This window comes from Anabrus simplex, chromosome 1 (genome assembly GCF_040414725.1).
Source record: "Anabrus simplex isolate iqAnaSimp1 chromosome 1, ASM4041472v1, whole genome shotgun sequence".
Taxonomy (NCBI): Eukaryota; Metazoa; Arthropoda; class Insecta; order Orthoptera; family Tettigoniidae; genus Anabrus; species Anabrus simplex.
This window is the reverse complement of record NC_090265.1, coordinates 1,450,089,536-1,450,101,914: the sequence shown is the minus strand read 5'-3', so window position 1 is coordinate 1,450,101,914 and position 12,379 is coordinate 1,450,089,536. Positions and strand designations below refer to the sequence as shown.

Sequence of the window (12,379 nt, the reverse complement as noted above, 5' to 3'; positions counted from 1 at the left end):
AAGAGAACCAGCTGAGGTTAAATGAAAATAAGACTGTCTCTCTGACCTTCACAAAAGGAGGAAAACGGGGAACATTCTTAATCAATGACCAGCAACTGAAGTCAGTCACACATTTTAAGTACCTAGGAGTCATTTTTCAAACACCGGGGAACGTATTCTCTTTACATGTAAAAGCCCGACTAAATGCTGCCATAAAATCCATTAACGACATCAGATCTTTGAGCCATCTCTCACTTTCATATGCCATCGAGCTATTTCATCTTAAGGTTAGTCCTGTAGCCACCTATGGATTAGAAAATGTATGGATATATCTTGGAAAGAGGCAACTACATAGTATAGAGAAGGTGAAAGCATTCTATTTAAAGAAAGTACCGGTACTTTGCCTGTCAAAGTACACTCCATCACGCCTCGTATACCAACTGTCGAGGGAATTATTCTTTGCGGAAGAGCTGTGTTTGAAACTACTGCTCCCGGCCACCCCAGCGTATAAGGAACTCCTACAAGAGCTTCAACAAAAGAGAGACAGCATATGGTGGGACTTTTACCAGTGTGATGCGATGATCAAACGCAACTGGACTCAGGAAGGCTATGAGTTGAGACACGTTGTGACCAGACTCTCAGTCCATGGGTTTCACCAACGCCTGTGTATTAAAGCGAGCTTTCATAACCAAGTCCGGACTGCAGGTGGAAAAGATGCGGCGAACTTTGTGAACACTATCACGTACTTAAGTGTAAACTGAGAATAGAATCCTTAACAAAATTCTGTATAGACGACTGCTCATAAGATTTTTTCCATGCACATTTGTGCGCAATAAAACATTTATTAATAAAGACACGAAGCACGGCAAAATGGAGAGAACTGTCAACATGAAACCGCACTTCTAACATTGAATGTAAGGTTATGTATGCGAGAACAAGTATATTTACCATCGTCTTCTTCTAAGTCACTAACATCCAATGGCTTAGATGGTAACCACGCAACTTCTGTAGGAGACTGTAAAATCCGTTTCGCGCAATAGTTGTCAGGCTGCCCATTATTCCAATCATCACCGTCCTTTCGTGCCTCTGGCTGCCAGTATATACCAGCCATTTTGAAAACCTTCCCAAGGAAATCTTACACGGAGAAAGTACTACTACAGAAAACTTCACAACACATTAACACAATGATCAGCTGATTGCAGGTCTCATTCCTAATATCACGATTTTCAAGTACTGAAAATTACATGGAAAAGTCATTTCGGCCATACCTAATTATTAATTTAGGAAAACGGAATATATTCAAAACAGTTTCAAGACATTCCCTACAAAGGACAAAATTAGACGCAGCAATTTTGAACTTGAACGTTGAAATCCACATATCTCAAATAAAATCCGACATACTTCACATTACCAACGTAAAGAAGACAGAAAACCAGAGAATAATTATTTGTAGTGAGGAGGGGGGCGGGAGAGAGTGAGAATAAGAGAGATTGCGGGCTAGGGGGTGAGCGGATATCAAACCAGAGCCACCTACAGTTAAAAGAGGAACGTACGCCTGTAAACGCTGTACCTATCTGTCAAACGGAGGCCGAGAGAAAAGTTGGCGTGTCCGACTCGGAAAGACATCACACATATTCACTACATTTAGACCAACACGATGATCATAACACTCTTCGTAAAATGATATTATGAAACCCACACATCAGTGAATGCATTTAGGATAACGGAAGATATTAAAAACAATTTCAAGACATCCCCACAATGGACAAAATCAGACGCAAAAATTTTGATCTTAAACGTTGAAATCCACATATCGGTCAAATAAAATTCGACATACTTCAAAATAACGTAAAGAAGAAAGAAAACCAAAGAACTCTTAATTTTCATTCTGAGTTCTTCAAAATAGGGTTCATCTGTTTCATTACTCTGCAGGAGACCTAAACATTTGTCACAGCTTATCCTTCTAGATATTGTTCTTACTGTATACCTAGAAATGTATGTTATCCCTGACATCTCAAAACGCCGACCAACAACTTCACATGATATAAATGAGTCTAAATTGCTAACTACTTCCATACTAGGCCTAACAACACCTGTGTAGATGGAATGAGACATTTCTAATTGGCTGCAATAAAAATTCACTTTTCAATATCACCACCACCGCAAGCCTACAACACACTTAATCCCCATTTTCATCTCACTTTCTCGGACTTAAAGTGTAGTAACACTATACTTACAACACTAAGCTATCGGTACTTCTTTCTAAGTTCTCACTTTGAAACTTGACTTACAGTAAATAATTTTATTTCTCAGATTCAAAAAAAAACTTTTTGAGCCACTCTTCTTCCTTTTACTGCAATGTTCGAATTGTTCCCTTAAAAATATGAGGTAAGAGTCTGTGGCTTCACTGATTACCTCACGAAACTCTGAACTTGTCGAATATATTTTTTTTTTTTTACTTTTCTTTGTACACATTCAACACTAACACTACTTGGAGTGGCACCTATATAATTGAATAAATATTCATTTTGTTGAGACCACGTGGATATTTTACCATCAGCTAAACATGCCATTTCTTTTACCGACACCTGATAACTATTAACATACAGAGATACATTCATATCTTGGTAAATTTTGAGTAAACGGCTTACATTTGACGAATCATAGGACATCTTGTTTTCCCTACGCTTCATATTCAGCCTCCTGGATATAACAAATGTTTTGGTAAATTTGAGAAGGCCTCCAGATTACGAGGTGTCGTGTGGTCAGCACGACGAATCCTCTCGGTCGTTATTCTTGGCTATCTAGACCGTTCAGTATGCGCCAGGTAACTGAAAAATGCTACGAGAGGAATAGACAGTTGTGTTTACGTTTCGTAAATCTAGAGAAAGCATATGACAGGGTACCGAGTAAAAAGATGTTCACCGTACTGGGGAACTATGGGATCAATCACAGGCATTTATGTTGACAATTGGGCTGCATTGAGAATGGATGGCAGAATTAGTTCTTGGTTCATGGTACTTTCAGGGGCTAGACAAGGCTGTAATCTTTCACGTTTGTTGTTCGTACTTTACATGGATCATCCGCTGAAAGGTATAAAGTGGCAGGGAGGGATTCAGTTAGCAGACGGGCCTATACTGACGACTTGGTCTTAATGGCAGATTGTACCGAAAGCCTGCAGTATAATATCTTGCAACTTGAAAATAGGTGAAATAAGTACGCTATGAAAATTAGCCTTTCGAAGACTAAATTGATGTCAGTAGGTAAGAAATTCTACAGAAATGAATATCAAATTGGTGATACAAAGCCGGAGAAGGAAGATAATTCCAAGTATTTAGGATGTGTGTTCTCCCAGGATGGTAATATAGTAAGTGAGATTGAATCAAGGTGCAGTAAAGTTAAGGCAGTGAACTCGAAGTTACGATCAACAGTATTCTGTAAGAATGAAATCAGCTCCCGGACCAAATTATCTTAACATCTGTCTGTCTTCAGACTAACTTTTCTCTACGGGAGCGAAAGCTGGGTGGACTCAGAATATCTTACTCAAAAGTTAAAAGTAATGGACATGAAAGTAGCGAGAATGATTGCTGGTACAAACAATTGGAACAATGGCAGGAAAGTACTCGGAATGAGGATATAAAGGCTAAGTTAGGAATGAACTCGATGGATAAAGCTGTACACATCAACCGGCTTCGGTGGTGGGGTCATGTGAGGCGAATGGAGGAGGATAGGTTGCCTAGGAGAATAATGGACACTTTATGGAGAGTCAGAGAAGTAGAGGGAGACCGAGACACCCATGGTTAGACTCAGTTTCTAACGATTTAAAGATAAGAGGTATGGAACTAAACCAGGCCACAGCACTAGTTGCAAATAGAGGATTGTGGCGACATTTAGTAAATTCACAGTGGCTTGCAGACTGAACGCTGAAATGCATAACGTTCTATATGTTCTATATGTGTAAAAGAAAGGGTGAAAAAAAGGAAACCTGAGAACTAAAGGCCAGTCAGCCTGACCAGTATAGTTTGTAAAATACTGAAGGGTTCAATAGCAAAACGTATTAGAGATGTATGAGAAGATAAAAATTGGTTCATGACGAGCCAGTATGGATTTAGGAAGACATTTTTCTTGTGAGGCACAACCGGTGGGATTTCAGCAGGACATATCAGATCAGTTGGATTCAGGAGACCATTTTGATTGCATAGCCATTGACCTTTCAAAGGCATTTGCCAGAGTGGAGCATGGAAGATTATTAAAGGAACTGGAGGAAATAAGATTGGTTATAAGGTTTTTATGTTGGATAATAACATTTCTAAATTCAAGGATTCAAAAAGTCAAACTAGGAAATAATGTATCATAGGAAGAGATAGTTTGGAAGGGAATTCCACAGGGTAGGAAAATCGGCTCTTTACTATTCTTAATAAATACAAATGATTTAGGGAACAATATAACATCAAATATAAGATTGTACGCAGATGATATAATTGTTTAGGAAATAAATGACATATAGGATCGTACAGAATTACAAAGGGACCTTGACAGTATCCAACAATGGGTTGAAGAGAATAATATGAAGATTAATGGAGGCAAATCAATTGTCACAATATTTACAAACAGGAGCTTAAAAACTGAATTTAAATATACTTTAGATGAGGTTATTGTCCCAAAAGATGGCAAGTGCAAATAATTAGGTGTGAGATTTGAAAGTAATTTGCACTGGAAGGGTCATGTTGATGACATTGTTGGGAAAGCATACAGATCGTTACATGTCATAATGAGGCTACTTAAAGGATGCAACAAAGGATTAAAAGAGAAAAGTTACTTAAGTATGGTTCGTCCATTATTGGAATATGCAAACAGTGTTTGGAATCCTCGCCAGGAATGCCTAATAAAAGAAATACAGTAGATGGTGTGCAGAGAATAGACTATAAGCAAGATTTGTAACGGGAGATTTCAGGAGAAAAAGTAGTGTACCAGAAGTGTTACAGAAACTTGGGTGTGAAGCTTTAAGTAAAAGAAGGAAGAAAACTACACTTATAGGATTATATTGAGCCTTCACAGGAGAGGAAACATGGGGAGATATCCGTCAGAGGTTTCAGTTGGAAAATAATTATATCGGCAGGGCTGATCACAAGTATAAAATTAGACGGGAATTAAGCAGAAATTATAGAGGTAAATTTTCATTCATTGGAAAGGACGTGAAGGAGTGAAACATTTTACCTAGGGAAGTGTTTGATCCTTTTCTAAAATCTGTACAGATATTCAAGAAAAGAATAAACGGCAACAGAGAAAAGAAATGTTAGAGGGCATTCGACCTCTGAAGGTTACTGTAATAAGGAATTTTGGTGAATAAATTCCATCCCCTTGTCTATGGAGACTGGACAGCTGAAGTAGGGGAATGCCTGGAGAAGTGAAGTACAGTGGGGACTTCGAGGGCACTGGGACCGCTACGGTAGCTGTGAAGGCCCTTAAAGAACACTGAAAAGCAGTGGCAAAAGGAGCTTTGGTTAAGAGGAGGCAGGTCGTTATGCACGTTAGGTGCCAAAATGGGTTAGAAATGCAACGTACATTTAAATCTTATAGCGATATTGCATAGTATTTTGAAGCGATTCCACATACTGTTTATGAGTTTTATTGTGTGTGTAAGCACAGAAGATATAATAAGTAGAATTTGCTAGTTGCTTTACGTCGCACCGACACAGATAGGTCTTGTGGCGACGATGGGACAGGGAAGGGCTAGGAGTGGGTAGGAAGTGGCCGTGGCCTTAATTAAGGTACAGCCCCAGCATTTGCTTGGTGCGAAAATGGGAAGCCACGGAAAACCATCTTCAGGGCTGTCGACAGTGCGGTTCGAACCTACTATCTCCCGAATACTGGATACTGGCCGCACTTAAGGGACTGCAGTTATCGAGCTCGGTAAGTAGAATTTGGTAAATAATATAAATTTATTAAGGATGAGCTGTGTGTTGAATAGAAAAATGCTAATGTAAATTGTATAATACTGTATTTTAGGAAAATGTCTTCTTTTTAACGTAAAATGTAGTTGTTGAGAATAATGCATTTTTATGTATCATTTGCCACCAAGGTAGAGACCTAATTTGCAAAGGTAGTATTTTGCTTTGATTTGATTTAATTTGAATCGTTGGCGATGGTCACACAGAAAACAGTCTAATGCATTTCAATAAAGTATAGTTGGGCCCACGAGGAGTCTAAAGGCCGGTCTCCACTGATTAATATTTAACACCAACATGTTAAATTTGACATGTTACAATTGACATGTATATTGTGATTGTGTCTTCCAATTGAATTTGCATGTTAACTCAGAATGTTGAGGTTAACACTTTTAACATGTTGGCGTGTTTTTCGCTCCAGGTGGAAAACATGTCAAGTCAATTCGTTGTTCGTGAGTTGTCTGCACAACTTCGGCAAATTTCGTGCTGTTTCCATTCCAGCAGATAGCCTAAACGACACAATTGACGTACTTCTCATAAAGTAGGATTATAGTTACAACACTCCGCAATACCCATTTTCTTTGTTATAAGCAACAAATACAGTACACGCACGTATGTCCTCTCTGCTCACCCCCTGTGGGTGGGGGGCGGTAGAATGACACCCACGGTATCCCCTGCCTGTCGTAAGAGGCGACTAAAAGGGGCCCCACGGGCTCTGTACTTTGAAGCGTGGGATGGCGACCACGGGGCCTTTTGCTGAGTCCTGGTATTGCTTCCACTTACTTGTGCCAAGCTCCTCACGTTCGCCTATCCTATCAGACCTCTCTTGGTTAACTCTTGTTCTTTTCCGACCCCGACGCTATTAGGTTTGCGAGGACTAGGAAGCCTTTTATGTTCACGCCCTCCGTGTCCCTTGTCTTCCTTTGGCCAAAATCTTCATTTTTCGAAGTGTCGGATCCCTTCCATTTTTTCTCTCTGATTAGTGTTATATAGAGAATGATTGCCTAGTTGTACTTCCTCTTAAAACAATAATCACCGCCACCACCTTCTCTCTGCACTATACCGGTACTAAAATTTATAGTCAGAAATGGAGTGGAGCAAGGAGATTAGGTATTTTGGACTTAATGATATAATAGAAAGGCCTTGTTTGTGGGATGTCTCATCAAAGGAATTCAGAGATAAAGCGAAGAAAGCCGCCAGTTTCCAGGAACTCAAAATTATCTAAAATTGTTCCTGTGATTGCATCGAAAAAGTACTAGCGTCCCTCCGCTCCCAGTACGGTACAGCCGAGAAGTGTAAAAATTTCAGACAAAGACAGGTCTTCTGGGGACGATGGGATAGGAAAGGGCTAGGATTTGGAAGGAAGCGACCGTGGCCTTAATTAAGGCACAGTCCCAGCATTTGCCTCGTGTGAAAATGGGAAACCATGGAAAATCTTCTTCAGGGCTGCCGACAGTGGGATTCGAACCCACTATCTTCCAGATGCAAGCTCACAGCCGCGTGTCCCTAACGGCACGGCCAACTCGCCTGGTAATCCTCTTCATCTGAGTCCATTGTCCTTGTTTGAAAATACTAGACACCACTTAAATGTAGGCCTATTACCACAAATTGATATAATGAACTACTTGTATTTAGAGAAAGGAAGTCAAGTTTAACATGTTTATTAAGTGTGGACACAATGTTAAATGAAACAGTATTCACCATTTAACGTTTAACATGTTGAACCAGTTAACATTTAACCGGCTTTAACGTTTAGCGCCACCGGCGAGAAAAGTTGAATAACGCTGCTCGAAAATGGTCAGTTGCTACTGCAACGATAACAGAGATGCTCTCAGTCGCTTTTGTGATATTATTCGGAGTGGTACTGTGTTAGTTGTTGCTGGTTTATGTAATTATTTACGTTTACGTTTTTGTTTCCTGAATATTATTTTCTTTGTTAGTTTACTTTTGTGCAAGATAATCAGTGGCTAGATGTACAGTTCTATTACCTACTTAACATATGCATTTGTTGAGGTTAATGTCAGTTTAGTGATCATGAATTCTCATATTTATCGGCAATAACGTGTTCTGTCATAAATGCTGCAAATATTAGCACCAGCGGGTCAAAGTTCATTGAATTCCATCACGCCTACATATTTGATAAAATATTTAGCCTGTGTGAAAGGGTGATATGCCACAGAAGGCGGTAACTATGACAACGCAGCGTACTTCGCAGTTACTGCTTTGCAGCTCAAATGTCAGACTCCAACTCTCGTGGTCCAAAACAAAGGTATGGTCTATTCAAGACCAAGACCAACTACAATAGGGAACATGAATGATCCGGTGTTTTAATTAATAATATGCTAATCTGATACAAAATTTCATGCAGAATTCAAAAATGTGATCAGAATGTACAAATAATAACTCCAAACATGATAAAAATCTAAATCAATGCACGAAACTGTCACGTGACGCAAGTACGCGATCTCATTGGTCTGACGTCATCGTACAGGTTGACTGAATTACCAGACGAAATAACACATAGTGTGCTGTGAGAAGCAGGATACACTTCGTGTATTTCTACCTTATGTTAGTGTCTGGTATAGTTAAATTCGAGGTCTATACATTGGATAATAATCTGAGTGGTATATTTTAGACTTAAAATGAATCCTGCGCAGACAGTGAGGCAGAAAACATATAAATGGTGTAGAGTTCCGATGTGCAATAGCACATCGCATACCATCCCAAACAAATTGTTTATACATGTTCCAAAGACGCTAAAACTAGGGAGGAATGGATTCTGGCGAGTCGGAGAAATGCTGGTGATATATCGGAAAAGTCTACAGTTTATTTTTTGTCGATTTTAACGTAAGATGAATTTGTTTGAATTTTCAATCACTTTTCCATGTCAGCTGTTCTAGTGGTAAACTTTAAATTTTAAGGTATGATGCTTTATTTAAATGCTTCAATTACATCTTGGAATATGAAAGTAATAAACAGTGCATTAATTAATGCTGATTATTAAAGTATTCTCCAAACCTAACCTATGTTTTGGGTGATCCATGACAAGATAATAAATCAAAGGGGTTATGAACCATTTTGACAGCTCTAATTCTACCAATTTATCTTGGCATGCGACAGTTATTTATGTCTTTATTGAAGAGCTTAATTTGTAAAGAAATTTAGGCTATGTCTAAATACTCTATAATATAACAAAAAATAGGCGTGTACATCATGAAAGGAAACAACGTGAATTTAACAAATGTATAAATCTACACAAAACCAATGCTTGTCTAATGGGGTCTTACAAGTTAACAATGCTCAATTATAATAATTATCATAATATTAATGAAATAAATAACATAATTGCACACAGGTGAAAATAGTGATGTTGGTGTTTAAAATAGTATCCAACTTAGCTTAAGTTTTAGGTTATACAAGCCAAGTCAATAAACCGAAGGGTAAAAATACCGGGCGAGTTGGCCGTGCGGTTAGGAGCGCGCAGCTGTGAGCTCGCATCCGGAAGGTAGTGGGTTTCGAACCCCACTGCCGGCAGCCCTGAAGATGGTTTTCCGTGGCTTATCATTTTCACACCAGGCAAATGTTGAGGCTGTACCTAAGGCCACGGCCGCTTCGTTCCCATTCCTAGGCCTTTCCTGTCCCATCGTCGACATAAGACCTATATGTGACGGTGTGACGTAAAGCAAATAGGAAAAAAGTAAAAGTCACAGCACCCAAAGACATTCCTGTATTGAACGACTAAAATGTCATCAGGACACTTTTCTCGCCTGATATGCTCAGCTTGTTAAAAGCCAAATGTAATTAATGTTATTGGCTTTACGCCCCGCTAACTACTTCTACGGTTTTCGGAGACGCCGATGTGCAGAAATTTAGTCCTGCAGGAGTTCTTTTACGTGCCAGTAAATCTGCCGACACGAGGCTGACGTATTTGAGCACCTTCAAGTACCACTGGACTGAACCAGGATCGAACCTGCCAAGTTGGGGTCAGAAGGCCAGCACCTCAACCGTCTGAACCACTCAGTCTGACTTGTGAAAACTATATGAAGTCATATTTATCTTTATCATGTTTAACTTTTTCTCTCCACAAAGATATTTAATGTTTCTCTTTCATGGGCCCCGGAAGTGGGTAGGCCAGCTGTCCCAAACATAAATATATTTTTTGTGGGAATGATAGATTATAGCCCTACCCTATAGTACTATGATTTTTCTTTCTTTCCTTCTTTCTTTCTTTCTTTCTTTCTTTCTTTCTTTCTTTCTTTATTTCTTTCTTTCTTTCTTAATCAGTTTACCCTTCAGGGTTAGTTTTCTCTCGGACCCAAAGAGGAATTTCACCTCTACCGCTTCAAGGGCAGTGTCCTGGAACGTGAGACATTGGGTATGGTGATGAAACTGGTGAGGAGGGCCATTACCTCGCCCAGGCGGTCTCACCTGCTATGCTCAACAGGGGCCTTGTTGGAGGATGGGAGGATCGGAAGGGATAGACAAGGAAGACGGAAGGAATCGGCCGTAGCCTTAGGTGCCTGGAGGAGAAGTGGGAAAATACGAAAAACCACTTCAAGGATGGCTGAGGTGGGATTCGAAACCCCTCTACTCAGTTGACCTCCCGAAGCTGAATAGACCCCGTTCCAGCCCTCGTACTATTTGTTTTCAACTTTCATGGCAGAGCCTGGAATCGAAACCGGGCCTCCGGGAGTGTCAGCTAATCACATTAACCACTACACCACAGAGGCGGACTAGTACTATAATGCTACCTATATGTTTATGTTAGTGCTGAAATCCGATTTCTTACTTTACTAATGCTGAAAGCCCGAAAATGTAATGTTATTTTTTAATATGGGAATCAATCTAGAAGAAAGTGATGTTATATCTATCCAGGTTCCTTGTTATCCTAATACTATGGGTTACAGTACATTGCACGTATATAAAAGACGCCACTTACAAACTTGCTTTTCATCCGCGAATTTCTGCTGCCACAAAAGTCACTATTTTTCAAGAATGATGACATCTGCACATGGAAGATTGTCTGACTGTGTTGTTTTGAACCTTTCTTCTGTCATTTCGAAGTTATTCGCGATCACGAATAATAAACAATCGGCTTTTAGCAACGGCTGATGCACAACGGCTGGTAGAGCAGCATGCAGTACTGGATCGTGACGTCACAGCGCGCCGCTTACGCCAGAGGCCGTTTCACTCGCCTTGCAGAAAGGCACTATTAAATATTTTTAATGGTAGAAAACAAGGCAACTTACCACAATGTAATACGTTTACGTACTATTTCATTGTTGTACTTTTCAAAAAAAAATATTTTTGAAAATTATGCACGTTCCCTATTACATCAGACCGTAATCCAGAAAAAACATGGCGGACATCGGTGTGCGATGTGAGAGGTTGACGGAAAGGTTATGCATGCTTATTCCGAGTCGCCTAAAGAAAATATCACACGTCGAACGTCATGAAATGCAACTCACTAACTCAAAATATGAATAATTAAACACCAAAAGTACCGTTATAGCGTATTGTAAGTCTAAATGGAATTTCAGAGGGGAAAATAACGAAGGGAATATTATTGTATCAACGTCAGGTTGAAACAGACACAGGTTATAAAAATATTTGAAATGTGAATCTCCGGTCAGCAAATACGATATATAGATGTCAACAAAGAACATTATTAACCTTACATGAAATACTATGTAACACCACCATTAACCACAGCCCATTATGTAAAACACGCAAACAAATTTCTCGAACAAAATTTCAACCCTCCAAAATCCACCTGTATTGTTGAGTAGGTACAAGCGACAGCTGTATGATACACTTTGACCATCTAAAGCACTCGTCAGCTTAAAACTCACCAGAATTGATGGCATAATTGTATTTTATCTTAAAAACATAATCCTCATGTTCACTCCACGGGAAATGGTGTTAGGTTTAGTTTACGCATGTTCATGGTAAAACGTTGAAAATTAATTACACGATTTTTGCGCCACCGTTTAAGATTAATTTAGTCTCTAAATCATAAATTTTAGTCATGATTTCTGGGACTGATTTAATGCTCTTTGTAGTAAGGTACGTTGGCTGATAAGCCAAATGCTAGGATAGGCATCATTAGTTTAAATTCGGAAGTTTGCGCGGCACTCGAATTAGATCACCACCTTCAATGGGTATATAATGCCTTCCCTAACAATACATTTGATTTCAAAAATGATAAAATGATTTATGCACACAACATTATTAGTCTGTGTAACGAGGTAGTTCCATACTTAACCCTATGTACCTAGTGGATCTAGACTTCAACGAAGTTATATTGTCTAGGTTACCTTAGGCACAGTTCGGTTCCTGGCTGACATGTATCACATCCTTTCCTTCCTTCAATTTCCTGCTCCACCTTCCCCTAATAATGTTAAATAATTTTGCAATTCTATCCGGGTGCATCCATTCTCTGTTCAATAACT

The 12,379-nt window shown here is 39.4% G+C and overlaps 1 protein-coding gene across 2 annotated transcripts in view; it reads right to left on the bottom strand.

Moving 5' to 3' along the window:
* The window catches only part of LOC136858417 (mitochondrial outer membrane protein SLC25A46), a 114,385-nt gene extending 113,096 nt beyond the window's left edge, over window positions 1–1,289 (bottom strand). Inside the window, exon 1 of one of the 2 annotated variants that reach the window (XM_067137943.2) lies at window positions 928–1,289. In XM_067137943.2, coding sequence (XP_066994044.2) covers window positions 928–1,090 — 163 coding nt within the window. In that variant the 5' untranslated portion in view covers window positions 1,091–1,289. The remainder of the gene's footprint in view (window positions 1–927) is intronic. The other variant, XM_067137944.2, reaches the window with a different exon arrangement.
* Window positions 1,290–12,379: the final 11,090 nt, after the last annotated feature.